We start from the raw sequence: 13,777 nt of genomic DNA on the forward strand, positions 1-13,777 counted from the left end.
CCAGGTTCCCTGGCGGACCCTGCCCCGAGGTTGGAGGGCGCTGACGGGAGCCCAGCGCCTGACACCCCGTGTCATGATGCCCAGCAACTGCCCTCCTAGGTTCAGGGCCTCTGGGGGATTCCAGGGTCCCCCAGAAGTGCTCGTTCCTCTCAGTTCCACTCCCGTCCCTGGAGCTGCAAGCTCCCAAAAAGCAGCCAGCAGCTGTCCATGTTGCTCAAAGAGCACGAAACGGTCCCGAACAGGCCGGGGATGAGTCTGCACCCGTGGGCACCGCCGGGAAGCATGAAGCGAACGCGATGGGCAGGGACCGAGGGGCGAGGCAGCGCAGGCCCAGGCGAGGGTTAGTTGCAAAGGAGATTCGGCGAGCGAAGGGGCTGAAGCCAGTTTCCTGTGGCGAGTCCAGTGACCACAGGCCTCTGGAGGGTCCCGAGGCCTCACACACCCCGCATCTCGGAATGTGTCGGGGATCCCCAGGCCAAGACATTTTCACCTACCTTCAAGGCCAGGGCTCTTCCATCGGGTTAGGCAGGTGAACACGAAGGTGAAGAAGGGGAGGAACCACTTCCGGGCCCTTCGGGTCGCCTCGCGCGACGCTCCTTGCTCTTCCTCAGGCGCGGCCCTTCCCGCCCTCGCCCCCCCCTCCCATGGATGCCGCCATTTCCATCTGCACATGCGCAGCTCTTCCCCCGCGACTTCGGGCCGCGCATGCGCCACCCCTTCCCTCGTCTCCCGCGCCTGCCGCCTGCAGCGGCTTCCATTGCTCAGGCCACGCTTTCAGCTTGGTGCATCCTCTTGCTTCATTCTCTCGAGTGAGGTGCACATGAGGATGGAGGGGGCGGGGGGTAGAATGATGTTCTTCCCCATCATTTTTGCCTCTAAATCCTTGACATTTTACATAAGGCTCCCCTACTGCCAGCCGACCCTTAAACATGCGTTCAGCAAGACACACAGGAACCTTGACTTCAGAGAATTTAACCTACTGGGGTGGCAGCCAAGAATCAAAAACCCAGACAAAGATTTACTTAATCTCGGCTCCTTGCTTCCAAAATGATTAAAAAAAAAAAAGGGGGGGCCGCCCCAGTGGTGCAGTGGTTGAGCACTGGCCTGTGAAGCTGCCAGCAGCCTCTGCAACTCCGGTTCGATCCCCGGCTGCCAGCGAGGTTCCCACATGGCACACAGACCTCTCCTGCCGCGCCCGCTGCTCCCCTCAGCAGTGAATTTCGTCAGTCTGCCTGCTCTGTTCCCTGCTCTGGCTCTGGTGAATTCTCTCGCCCTCCCACACTTCTGACTGTACCCAGTGCTTGTATAAATAAATGGATAAATCTTTGGGAAAAAAAAAATAGAATCACTAACACTTTAATAAAAAAAAAGGAATAATGTGTCGTGTCCAAAAAGGGCCCTGGCCAGCTGTCAAGGACCCAGCATGGACAAGGCCGTCGCTGAAACACAGCGGAAGCTGCAGCTGTCAGGACACAGCCGCAGGGTTCTCGAGGCCTTCCCAGCTGTGGTGAAACTACACCACTGTGTGTGCTGTGCGGTTCACAGCAGGATAGCCAGGACTCCTCCTGGAAGGACAACCTCCCCAAACCCCCCTCCCACCTCTTAGACCTGCCAGGGCTGCCTCTCGACCTCCTCCAAAGCCCATGGAAAGAAGCTAAATACTTAAGGGCTGAAGAAAAACTGTACTCTTGTAGCCGGATCCCCTCAGACCATAGACTAAAAATTAGGAGTAGGGCCCTACCTCCCTGGTGGCGCAAGGAGTTAAGTCTCGGCACTATGAAGCAATCCGCACTCACTGCAGCACGAGTTCGAACTCCGGCCAGGGAACTACCCACATGACACAGCAGACCTCTCTCCTGTCTCCCCATTGCTCCCCTCAGCAGTGTATTTCAGTAGATCTGCCTGTTCTGTTCCCCACTGTCTCTGGTGAATCCTCTCACCCTCCCCACCCCCACACCTCTGGCCTACACCCCACCTCTTGTATGCATAAATAAATGAATTTTTAAAAATAAAATAAAATAAAAATTAGGAATAACTGGATAATAAACTAACCGCTGAATTGCATTCCTTTATCAGGACTATTTACTCACTAAATTGCCCCCCCCACACACACACTGGCTCCTTATGACTAGCCCTTATGTGGTTGTGTTACTTCCCCAATAAAATTCTCCTTGTCTCCAGAGTGGCATCAGAGACAAACATCTGTGGATGGCTGAGAAAATAGCCTGCTGGGAAAGCCCAACACCTCCATCCTGTCACCTGGGCTGCCCAGCACCTCCTTGGGTCTGGAGATCTGAAGCATTCCTTATAAAATCCAGCACTCCCACCATTTGGAAGTTAATTGTTTTGGGGTACCCATCCCCCATACTCCGTGATGGCCACCTAAAATGTAACTCCTCGGGTCTCCCCTGGTGGTGCAGTGGTTGAGCGCTGGGTTGCGAAGTTGCCCACAACCTCTGCAGCGCCAGTTCGATCCTCAGCCACCGGCGAGGGTCCCACAAAAATAAATAAATAAATAAAATGGGCCTCCCCCGGGGGCCCAGCGTTTGAGTGCTGGGTTGCGAAGCTGCCCGCAGCCTCTGCAGCGCCGGTTCGATCCCCGGCTGCTCCCCGGCCACCAGAGGAGGGTCCCACATGGCGCACAGACCTCTCCTGCCGCCCGCTGCTCCCCTCAGCAGTGTACTTCTGTCCTTCTGCCTGCTCTGCTCCCTGCTCTGGCTCTGGTGAATTCTCTCACCCTCCTGCGCTTCTGACTGTACCCAGTGCTTGTATAAATAAATAAATAAATCTTTTTAAAAAATAAAAATAAAAAACAAAATGAAACTCCTCAGTACATAGGGAAACCAAACAAGGGGAAGGGGAAAGTACAAAAAAAGAGACAAAACCAGCACAAACTAGAAATCAGAGACATACAGCAGGGAGAGGGAGGGAGAGGGATGAAAACGGGTGGGAAAAGCACAAGAGATGGGTAAAGTTCACCAGTGACTTGCTGGTGGTTATTTTATGGAGATCACACCCGAGAGGAAAAATCAAATACTATACCTAAATAGGGCCTCCCTGGTGGCGCAAGGGTTAAGACGCAACCTATGAAGCAATCTGCAGCATGAATTCAATTCCTGGCTAGCCGGGAAGCAACCCTTATGGCGCAGCAGACCTCTCCTGTCTCCCTGCTGCTCCCCTCAGCAGTGTATTTCCGTCGATCTGCCTGTTCTGCTCCCCACTCTGTCTCTGGTGAATCCTCTCAACCCCCCACACCTGTGGCCTGTACCCCAGCTCTTGTATGCATAAATAAATAAATCTTTAAAAAATTATACAAAAATGAACAACAGCGTAAAAATATATATATTGAAATAAATACACGTAATAAAATAAAACCTCTTCATATAAAGATAATTCCAGTGATTCAGAGTTTGGCTTTCCTGGTGCAAGTGAAAAATGTGGTTTGGTTTTTTACAAGCTGGGGGGAAATGAAAAGGAATTATAGTTTACATAGCATGTTTGAGTGTCTATTGCCAGATAAAGTGGGGTTTGTGTATGTCATAGGGATTACTTTCCACCAAGTGTTTAAGTATGGAGTGACACAAGGTTTTTTCTTTTCTCTTTTTTTTTTATTTCTAGTTATTTATTTTTTCAAAGATTTATTTATTTATGCATACAAGAACTGGGTGTAAGCCAGAGGAGTGGGGGATGAGAGGATTCACCAGAGACAAAGTGGAGAGCAGAACAGGCAGATCTCCTGAAATACACTGCTGAGGGCAATAGTGGGCGAGACAGGAGAGGTCATGTGGGTCACCTCCCTGGCCGAGGATCGAACTCATGGTGCAGTGGCTGGTGATAGCTTGATAGCTTTGAGACTTTAACCCCTACGTCACCAGGGAGGCCCTGACACATAGTCTTTTCAAGGAGTAAGCTTATCCACGCAAAATGAACTTTGAATTTCTTTTGTTAAGAAAGTAAAGATTTGGGCCTTCCCTGGTGGCCAGGCGGTTGAGTGCAGCGCTGTGAAGCTGTCCACAACCTCTGCAGCACGGGTTCAATCCCAGCAAGAATCCCACATGGCGCAGCAGACCACTCCTGTCGCCCCCACTGCTACCCCTCAGCAGTGCATTTCAGTGAGTCTGCCTGTTCTATTCCCCACTCTGTCTCTGGTGAATCCTCTCACCCTCCCGCACATCTGGCCTGTGCCCTGGTTCTTGTATGCATGAATAAATAAATCTTTTTTTTTAAAAAAGAAAGATATGCTTAAGTCAGTGGATCTCAAACTTTTAAAGACGATTCTTACACTCTTAAAAATCACTAAGAACCCCAATAACGTATGTGGGTTGTGTTTTTGGGAGTTGTGTGTTTACATATTAAACTTAAGTACTAAAACTTGAGAAATTTCTAAAATATATTATTATTAAAAAATCCATTTGTTGACATGGTAACATTTTTATGAAAAATAAATATGATTTCCAGACCAAAAATAATTCAGTGAGAATAGTGGCATCCTTTTACTTTTTTTTTTTTTAAGATTTATTTACTTATACAAGAACCAGGGTACAGTCAGAAGTGCGGGAGGGTGAGAGAATTCACCAGAGCCAGAGCGGGGAACAGAACAGGCAGACTGATGAAATACAGTGCTGAGGGGAGCAGCGGGCAGCAAGAGAGGTCTGCGCGCCATGTGGGACCCTCGCTGGTGGCAGGGGATCGAACAGGCGCTGCAGAGGCTGTGGGCAGCTTCACAGCCCAGTGCTCAACTGCTGCGCCACCAGGGGAGGCCCTTTACTTTTTTTTTTTTAAGAATTATTTATTTATGCATACAAGAGCTGGGGTACAGGCCAGAGGTGTGGGGGATGAGAGGATTCACTAGAGACAAAGTGGGGGATACAACAGGCAGGCTAACTGAAACACACTGTTGAAGGGAGCAATGGGCAAGACTGGAGAGTTCTGCTGTGCCATGTGGGTAGCTTTGTGGCCAACCCAGGATGGAATTTGTGCTGCAGAAGATGCGGATCACTTCATAGTGCTGTGCTTAATCCCTTGAGCCACCAGGGAGGACCTACTTTTTTTTTTTAATGTCTTTACTCTGACTTAAAAGAAGACAGTGCTTTCTTATAGCTGCTTCTGCACTGGATCTGTAAAAATAGCTCGTGTATTTTTTGTAGCTTCTAAAAAAAATCATTGTACACTCAAGAGAAGTATTATGAAAATAATTTTCTGCTCATGAACCCCTGAAAATATCTCAGGAACCCACAGGTGTTCCTGGGCAGCACTTTGAGAACCACAGGCTTCCATCATTGTAATTGAACAAGAAGATGTAAAGGGAAACGTTTGGGTGCTATAAGAATGCCTCACACTCTTGGAAATTATTTCGCGCTATAACACACATGGGAACATTATCCAGCTATTAGGAAAAAAAAAGAAGGAAATCTTGCCTTTTGTCACAACATAGATGAGACTGAAGGGCATGCTAAGTGAAATCAGCCAGACCAAGAAAAAAACTCCATGTCATCACTCACATGTGGAGTGTAAAAACAAAAAGCCCTGGCACTCAAATTATTAAACACTCCTCAAGTGAAATAATTTTGCACTGCTAAATGTTTTAGGATGAATTGTGCTATAGTTTCAACCGTAGTGAAGTCATCACATTGACAGTAGTATTTAATTATACCAAGTGCCTTTCATCAAGATATCTAGAAAACTGTAATTGTAAATAACAACTATAATTGTTATTTATAGAATTATTAGGTTTTTAATTTTGTAGTCTTTTTAAATTTCATTATAAATCATAAAATAGCATGTTGCTTAATTTTTGCAAGTTTTTTGTGTGTGTTGTGTGTAGAAGAACTGGGGTGCAGGCCAGAGGTGCAGGGGGTGAGAGGACTCACCAGAGACAGAGTGGGGAGCAGAACAGGCAGATCCACTGAAATACACTGCTGAGGGGAGCAGAGGGGAGACAGGAGAGGTCTGCTGTGCCAGCTCCCTGGCCAGGACAGAATTCATGCCGCAAGGGTGAAGGTGCTGAGACTGAACCCCTAGGCCACCAGGGAGGCCCCAATTTTTTGAATTAAAATTTATTATGCAGAGGGCCTCCCCGGTGAGCGCTGGGCTGCGAAACTGTCCGCAGCCTCTGCAGCGCCGGTTCGATCCCCGGTTGCCGGGCGAGGGTCCCACATGGCACGCAGACCTCTCCTGCCGCCCGCTGCTCCCCTCAGCAGTGTATTTCGTCAGTCTGCCTGCTCTGCTCTCCCCTATGACTCTGGTGAATTCTCTCACCCTCCCGCGCTTCTGACTGTACCCAGTGCTTGTGTAAATAAATAAATAAATAAATCTTAAAAAAAAAAAAATTATTATGCAAAAATCCCCTAAAAAAAAAAAGCTGATTTCATAGAAACAGGAAATAAAATGGGGGTTGCCAGAGGCTGGGGGAGGGGGATTGGAGGATGCAGGTTAAAGACTACCAACTTTCAGAATCAGTGCTGAGATCACTAAAATACAAGGAAGTCACTATAATAACAATGTTGCACACTTGAAATCTGTGCATGGTACTCCTGAAACCTCACCACCCACCTATACACACACACACACACACACACACACACACACACACAGGGAGTAAGATGGCAATGTGTGTCACTGTCCTGATGAGGGTAACCACTCCACACGGAACCTCCAATCAAATCATCACATATAAATATACACAATTACATCTGTCAATTATTCCATCATAAAGTTGGAGGCAAGAAAGCCCAGTGTGAGAATCACACATCTAGGAATATGAATTGAGTTCTGATGACATTAATAAGAAAACTAGTTTCATTTGGAAGTGCTCAAAAAAAAAAAAAAAAAAAGAATGAGCAAGTCTCTCTCAGGAGCCAGGGTGCTGGGCTTCTAAGGGCCACTTTTCCTGGGCCTGCGTGGATTTCAGGATGGTAGGAACATCCCCTAAGTCAGGAAATTGGAACTTACAAGAGTGGGGAGCCTTGAGGCATTTTGGGAGACTCCCGAGGTTGCTGGAGGTGCAGCTCTGGCCACAGAAGATCAAGCACTGCAAAGCCCCCCTCAATCCGAGGTCCTCCCATGCAGCTCCTCTGGGGGGCCCATCTCAGAAAAAGGAAGTGCCGCCTGCAACTGGGCTTCCGCTGGGTATATTGACACCACCCAGCTGCCCGCCAGCTCGCGGGGACCTTCCCACTTGGGGCCTGCGGCCCTTTCACTTCCCAAGGGTCCCTGGCCCAGCATGTGAGATACCTGGTCATACCTGTTGCTGAGAAGAGTGACAGAGCCAGATTCACTCTCACAGAGCCAGGTAAAGGCAGATAAAGCGAGAAAGCACAGGCAGGCAGCACTCACAGGAGGGAGAGGATGGGATGGGGGGCGAGGGGTATAGAGACCCAGAGAGAGGCCCACGGAGACTCAGAGAGAAGGGCACAGAGATCCAGAGAGGGGACACAAGCCCCAGCTCTGGGAAGGGGGTGCAGGCATGGAAGCAGAGGTAGCAGAGGTTAGCAGGCAGTGAGGTCAGAGTATCTGTGAGGTCGGCTGCTGTCTACGGCCGCCTGGGGTCCTGGTGCAAGCAGGTGGGCGCAAGCAGATCCTCTCTGTGGGCCGCTCCAGCCTGAGCCATGGAGACCTGGGAGGAGCTGCCCGGCGTGGCCATGGCACTTACACATTCCAAGGCCCCTCAGGTACCGCTGTGTGTCCCAGGGGGCGGCTGAGAAAGACTAAAACCAAGAAGGAAGCCACCCAAATGTAAAGGAGGGGGTGGGGCTCCACCCTAGAACTTCCTCTTTCTCTGAGTTCTTCCTTTCTCCCTTTCTCTCTCCGCCTCCACCTTGGCCTCTGTCTTTCCCCACTGCCAACATCTCTTCCGTGCCCCCTCCCACTGGTCGCTGATCCGTCAAGGTGAAGATGTCGGCCCAGGAGAGCTGTCTCAGCTTCATCAAGTACCTCCTCTTCGTTTTCAACCTCTTCTTCTTCGTGAGTCCCCTCACGCCCACCCAGCCCGGCCCCAGCCCCGACCCCATGTGCCCCCGCCCCGTACCCACTGCCACATCCTCCTCTTCCCCAGGTCCTGGGCGGTCTGATTTTCTGCTTCGGCATCTGGATACTCGTCGACAAGACTAGCTTTGTGTCCTTTGTGGGTGAGGGGGCTGGGCCCGCTGGGGAGGGCCTTCCTGGAGCAGGCGTGGACCTGGCCTCCCCCCAGGGATCTCCTGGGGTCTCCCACGTCCCAGGGAGGCCCACCGTGCCAAACTCCCTAGGCAGGTGCCGGGCTCTGCTCCACCAATTGCGGTGGCTGATGCCACTGATCCCACCGGCTGAGCCCGAGCTTCGGTGTCTTCCTCTGGCAAATCAGCAGTTCATACCGATAATAGCAATAATAATAGTGATCATTTCCCAGGCCCCTCCCGGGCATCAGGTCTTGTGCAGGTATTTATCAGGACCTCCCACAAACCTTCCTGTCCTTTAAGGGTCGGAGCGGGAAGTGACTACTGGATGCTACACAGGAAGTAGGGCAGTCACAATCGAAGACAATAAGCGTGGGGTGCAGTCAGAATCCTGCTGGCTCACATTTACTAAGCATCTGCTTGTGTTGAGGACTGGGTGGCACATGTGCATCCTGAGTGTCTCTTAAAACCACCCCAGGAAATAGATACCATCATCTCTGGGGCCTCAGGGAGGTTAAGTGACTGGGATCCAATGCACAGAACTAGTGATGTGGCTCAAACTACTGGGGAGCGAGGAGGGGCTGAAGGGGGGCTGAGAGCAAGAGGGAGAGACAATGGGGGCGGAGAGGGACAGAGACCCAGAGAGATGCAGGGACAGAGACTCACAGAGATAGAGACTCAGAGAAAGGAGGAGAGAAACCCAGAAGAGGGAGAGAGGCCCCGGGAAAGGGCTGCCAGAAAAAGCACCTCCCCCGCAGGAAACTGCTCCCAGGAAACTGGGCGGCTGTGTGGGTGGGGAAGTGGGTTGCCTGGAGCTGTGCCCAGGGGACCCAATGTCGCTGCCTCTCACCTCCCCCAGGCTTGTCCTTCGTGCCCCTGCAGATCTGGTCCAAGGTCCTGGCCCTCGCCGGCATCCTCACCATGGGCCTCGCCCTCCTGGGCTGTGTGGGTGCCCTCAAGGAGCTCCGCTGCCTCCTGGGCCTCGTGAGTGCCCTGCCCCCTCCTCTCTGTTCCTGGTTCTTCTCTTGTCTTCCTGCCCCTCACATAAGGCCCTGGCAGCCCCTGTGTGCTGGGGAGGGCCTCAGTCTCTCCTCTCCACTCTGCCCCCCAGTATTTTGGGATACTGCTGCTCCTGTTTGCCACAGAGATCACCCTGGGAATTCTCATCTCCACTCAGCGGGTCCTGGTGAGCTGACTCTGCCCTCTCCCCAAGCCCTTCTTCACAAATCTCCTCTGCCCAAGCTGGTTAAGCATGGTGGGGGCTGAGACAGAGGTGGAAAGAGAAGGAAACAAAGGCAGACTGGGGGTGGGGGGCTGTCCGAGACAAAGAAGAATAACAAAGAGAGTCAGAAAACGACAGAAAAACAAACTCTGATTAGGCAGGGAGGTGCAGAGGAGCTGGAGACCAGGAGAGTCAGATGAAGACACATCCATGTGGATAAAGGAAGAAAGGCATAGCACGAGGGGCCGAGAGCTCAAGGAAAGGAGAGAAAAGGCAGCAGAAATCTCCAAGAAGAGATAAAGACTAAGTGGGAGGCAGTGGGAGAAATAATGGTCTATGGTAGGAACTGGCAGAGAGAGAGAGAGAGGCAGAAAGAGTTGGGACACAGATCCAGCTGGCCATTCAGCGAGGAACTGAGGCTGACATAGATGCCTAAATGGGCCCCTCTGGGCTGAGATAAGCGGGAAGCAGCTGGAATGGATGGGGCAAACGGGGGTGGAGAGGTGAGCAAGGGTCCAGCTTTCCTTTTGGGCTCTCAGCTGGAGCGCAAGGTGAAGGACATCGTGATGGAGACTATCCAGAACTATCGCACGAACCCAGAGGACACCGAGGCAGAAGAGAGTTGGGACTATGTGCAGTTCCAGGTGTGTGAGACCCCAGTCACCCCAAGTGTGCCGCTCCCTCTATTCTGGGACCATGACATGACTTCACCCTACCTTAAGGAAACTCCACACCACGTAGCCAGGATGCCAGCTGCAGGACCCTGAAAAAAAACCCTACCCACCTGTCCCACCTCCTGCCACGGGGTGATGTAACCCCCCCCCTTACTTTGGAGCCATTCCCTCAGCCCCCAGACCCTGGGAGTGGCCCCACCCATCACCTCGACAAGCCTCTGCGCTCAGACCTAAGGCTCTTGTGTGACCCCACTCCTTACCCCATAATGACTCTAATTCCCAGGATACCTGGCCCATGTGAGTCTCCATTTCCAGGCCATTCGCCTGTTCCCGGCCTCAGGCTGAATTGCACTGCCCAATCATCTGTCCATAGTGGTTTTCCCCAGTCCTAGGACACAGGGATTTGTGATTCATCTCTCCACACCGACGTCCCCCTAACTTCTGATCCTGGTCCTGGCCCTGTCGTGACCCCAGCCCAGCCCAGCGCCCCCCACCCTGCATTCACCGCTTAGCCCTTACTCCCCAATATGACCATCACTCAGTGCCCCGTTGGCCATCACCTGCTTGCACCCCTCCAGTCCCTGTCGCCTTAACGCGTGTGCCTCTCCCAGCTGCGCTGCTGCGGCTGGAACTCTCCAGAGGACTGGCTGCCGATGTCCACCCCCGGCAGCAACGAGTCGGAAGTGCACCGCGTCCCCTGCTCCTGCTTTAACTCATCTTTGACCAACAACTCCACCATCTTCGACAACATCTCCTTCCCCCAGCTCAGCCGGTTCCAACCACTGGCGCGGCCCCAACACAGCACAGACCTTTGCACGGTCCCCGCAAGCAGCCACATCTACCCCGAGGTTTGGAACCGGAGCAGCTAGAAAGGGGCGGAGCCCGCGAGGGGTCGAGCCCACCGGGGCGTGGTCTGCGAGCGGGGGCGGGGCTAGGAGGCGCGGGGGCGGGGTCTGCAGGGGCGGGGCCTGCGGAAGGACGGGACTTGTAATGTTGACGCCCGGGGGTGAAGCGGGGAGAACAGAGAACCCAAACAGCCAGGGAAGCGGGCCGGGCTGAAAACGGGGGGCCGGGCTCGCGGGCAAATCCCAGCGTGAGCCCTACCGTTCATCTTTCCTCTCCCCCCAGGGCTGTGCGCGAAGTCTCCAGAAGTGGCTGCACAACAACCTCATCTCCATAGTGGGGATCTGTCTGGGCGTCGGCCTCCTCGAGGTGAATGTGGCCCCGGCCCCGCTCGCGCCCGGCTCTCCTACCCCGAGACGGCCTCGCCCCAAATCGCGCGCTTTCCCGTTCTCTGCGAAAAGCGCGTGCGTCACAGAGCGCCCGCCGCCCCAGCCCGCCTGCCGCCCACCCCCTTGGGCCCTGATTGGGCTGCACCCGGGAAACAGGCGTGACCCCCGCCCCTTCCTTGCGAGGCTCCCATTGGCCCTTCTTGGGGGACCAGCCTACTGCTATTCGCCGCAGAGTCCCTCCCCTTTCCCCGCAGCTGAGTGTGGCTGGGCTGAGCCTGCTACTACCGCGCCGCGCCCTCCACCGGGATCCCCAGCCTCAGGCCCCGGGTGCCGACGGTTCGAGCCCCGGGCCCAGCCCGAACGCTGATGGCGGCACCGGGCGCTATGGTGCGCAGAGCAGCAGCGGGCGCAGCGGCATTCTGTGGGGTGGCTGGGGCATGGCGGATGCCTGCCCCAATTGGGGAGACAAGGCCCCGCAGGGTAAGCTGCCCATGGCCCTGGGGCCCTGGACGCTTTGGAATCAAGAGGAGGAACAACCTGAGGCCCGAAGCGTGGGCGCGCAGATGGAGGTCGAAGTGGAATTGGAGGGCAAGACAGAATTAGAAGCAGAGACAGAGGGGGAGGCAGATGAGCCTCAATAAAGGAACCTGCGCTTGCTCCGGGTGGCACTCTCCCAAATTCTAGACGGGCGCTGCATGCCATTGGGTTCCCCCTCCCGCTCCAACTCTGCCCCCACTCCTCCCTGGTCATGGCCCTCCTGCCCCTCCACCCTGATCTCCACCACATCTCCACCTTCCTTATCTTCCCCCAGACTCCCTTCCCTAAACCCAAACCCAAACTCCCCTCCGTGGCTCCATTTTCACAAGCAGGTGCAGGTCTCTCTGGCTACCCCCCCCCCATTTCGACCTCTTCCTTCATCCCACAGGAGACCCTCTCCCCATCCGCTGCCTTGTCTTTCCCTAGCCCCACCCCCGGCACTTTTCACCTGGGACCATCGAAATCAAGGACGCTACCACCAGGGCCACCGCGATCACCACCACCAGCAGCCCCTCTCGCCCTCTCTGACCGCATCTCTCTCTCTCTAGCTCAGCTTCATGATGCTGTCGATATTCCTGTGCAGAAACCTGGACCAAGTCTACGACCGCCTCGCTCGGTACCGCTAGGCCTCCCCACACCCCACCCGACCCTGCCCTCCCCAAGACCCAGCCCTGCACACGTGGCCACCGCCTGTAAATAATTTTTTTATATCTAGTTTGCCCCCAGCCCTTGAGCCCTCTGCCTTCTCACTCCCCTGGGAACCCAGGTGTCTGCCAGCCCCACTGCTGTCCCCTCTCCTCTCCCCCAGGACCTGGGGCTTCCGGCCACCAGTTTCCTGCCCCCAAAGATAACCTCATTTCCTTGACTCATCACCCCCCTCCCACAAGGTGATTTCCCCACCCCAAGCTCAAATAAATCCCCTGTGTTTTGGTAAAATAGCTTTATCCTCTGTCAGAACACAAACCAACATTCTGTGGGAGGGAGAGGGAAGCAACAGTCTAGCCAGTGGCTCAGGGAGAAGAGACGAGATGGAAAAGCCTCACCCTGCTCCATGCCCAGCTGAGAAAAAGTCACAACCCTAACACCCACTTATAAATATCTCTTGTTATATTAAAAAAAAATATTTCCAGGGCCCATCTGGCTCTGCTCCTGCATAGAAAGGGTTAACCTTCAATATCAGGGTCACAGATGGGGGTAGGGGGAGGTGGTAGGGGGAGACAGAACAGGGAGGAGCTGAAAAACCAAGGGGGGCATAAGCCGATGTATAACAAGAGCCCCCAAAACATCCAGAACGAAGTGGGCACCCATAGGAGCCAGAGAGGCAAGTTGCTGTGCCTCGGGGTGTCTCACTCCTGTCTCCCGTTCCCAGTGCTCTAGGGTGAGCGGTCCTTCCAGACACTCTGGTGAGGCCTGATGGACCCTTTCTTCACTCAGCTCCTCTGACGGCGAGCAGTCCCCCTTCACCACAGCCCCCTTCCCAAATAAGACGTGTGGCGAGCTGGAGGGTCTTCCAGGGGTGAGCCAGTTCTGGGGCCCCCCTTCAGTCCCTGACCAGGCGGTAAATGTGGTGCTGAGCCCCCCGCTCGCTGGTGGAGACCTCAAAGACGTAGGCAGTACAAAGGAGCAGCTCCTGGGTGTCTCTGTTTGTCACCACCTGCCAAGGAGACCAGGAGAGGGGCTTATCCCTGGGAGGGGCCGCAAGGACCCTAAGGTATCTGGACAGATCCAGGCAACAGGTCCCCACCGTGTCCCATTCCCCAGGTAGAAGGGATGCCCAGCATGACCTCACATCAGATGGTGGACCATGCTACAAGGCCCAACGGGGTCCCCACCTCTGCACATCCCCCAAAGTTAAAGGGGATCCCACCCTATCCAGTTCCCTGCTTAAGTCAGGTCCCTGTTGCTAAGCTGAGGAAGCACGGTGGGGTGTCCTCCAGGCCAGTTCTGGTGAGTCCCCAC

The 13,777-nt window shown here is 53.9% G+C and overlaps 4 protein-coding genes across 6 annotated transcripts in view; 1 reads left to right on the forward strand and 3 right to left on the reverse strand.

Moving 5' to 3' along the window:
• LOC119248675 (sodium-dependent neutral amino acid transporter SLC6A17-like) overlaps positions 1 to 633 on the reverse strand; it is an 82,583-nt gene extending 81,950 nt beyond the window's left edge. The window contains exon 1 of the mRNA XM_054697517.1: positions 495 to 633. The gene's annotated coding sequence lies outside the window, so the exon portion shown is untranslated. The remainder of the gene's footprint in view (positions 1 to 494) is intronic.
• The window catches only part of LOC119249574 (orphan sodium- and chloride-dependent neurotransmitter transporter NTT5), a 23,384-nt gene extending 13,208 nt beyond the window's left edge, over positions 1 to 10,176 (reverse strand). The window contains exon 1 of the mRNA XM_037516975.2: positions 10,092 to 10,176. The gene's annotated coding sequence lies outside the window, so the exon portion shown is untranslated. The remainder of the gene's footprint in view (positions 1 to 10,091) is intronic.
• Positions 7,596 to 12,895, forward strand: CD37 (CD37 molecule). Its single transcript, XM_037516976.2, has 9 exons — positions 7,596 to 7,670; positions 7,888 to 7,962; positions 8,054 to 8,126; positions 9,013 to 9,137; positions 9,265 to 9,339; positions 9,915 to 10,019; positions 10,661 to 10,897; positions 11,178 to 11,261; positions 12,367 to 12,895. The coding sequence occupies exons 1-9, from the start codon at positions 7,608 to 7,610 to the stop codon at positions 12,442 to 12,444; spliced, it is 915 nt and encodes a 304-aa protein (XP_037372873.2). The 5' UTR covers positions 7,596 to 7,607; the 3' UTR covers positions 12,445 to 12,895.
• TEAD2 (TEA domain transcription factor 2) overlaps positions 12,716 to 13,777 on the reverse strand; it is a 15,318-nt gene continuing 14,256 nt past the window's right edge. For all 3 annotated transcript variants that reach the window (XM_054697298.1, XM_037516977.2, XM_054697297.1), the window contains one exon: positions 12,716 to 13,472. In XM_054697298.1, coding sequence (XP_054553273.1) covers positions 13,359 to 13,472 — 114 coding nt within the window. In that variant the 3' untranslated portion in view covers positions 12,716 to 13,358. The remainder of the gene's footprint in view (positions 13,473 to 13,777) is intronic.

The sequence above is a fragment of the Talpa occidentalis genome, unplaced genomic scaffold (assembly GCF_014898055.3).
Source record: "Talpa occidentalis isolate TD23 unplaced genomic scaffold, MPIMG_talOcc4v2.1 talOcc4.17, whole genome shotgun sequence".
NCBI lineage: Eukaryota > Metazoa > Chordata > Mammalia > Eulipotyphla > Talpidae > Talpa > Talpa occidentalis.

Excerpts from the sequence above, each read along its gene's own strand:
- CD37 (XM_037516976.2), top strand. The coding sequence starts at position 7,608 with ATGGAGACCTGGGAGGAGCTGCCCGGCGTGGCCATGGCACTTACACAT. Across the intron at positions 9,138-9,264 it reads TCCGCTGCCTCCTGGGCCTC|TATTTTGGGATACTGCTGCT; the intron begins GTGAGTGCCCTG and ends TCTGCCCCCCAG. Across the intron at positions 10,020-10,660 it reads GGGACTATGTGCAGTTCCAG|CTGCGCTGCTGCGGCTGGAA; the intron begins GTGTGTGAGACC and ends TGCCTCTCCCAG.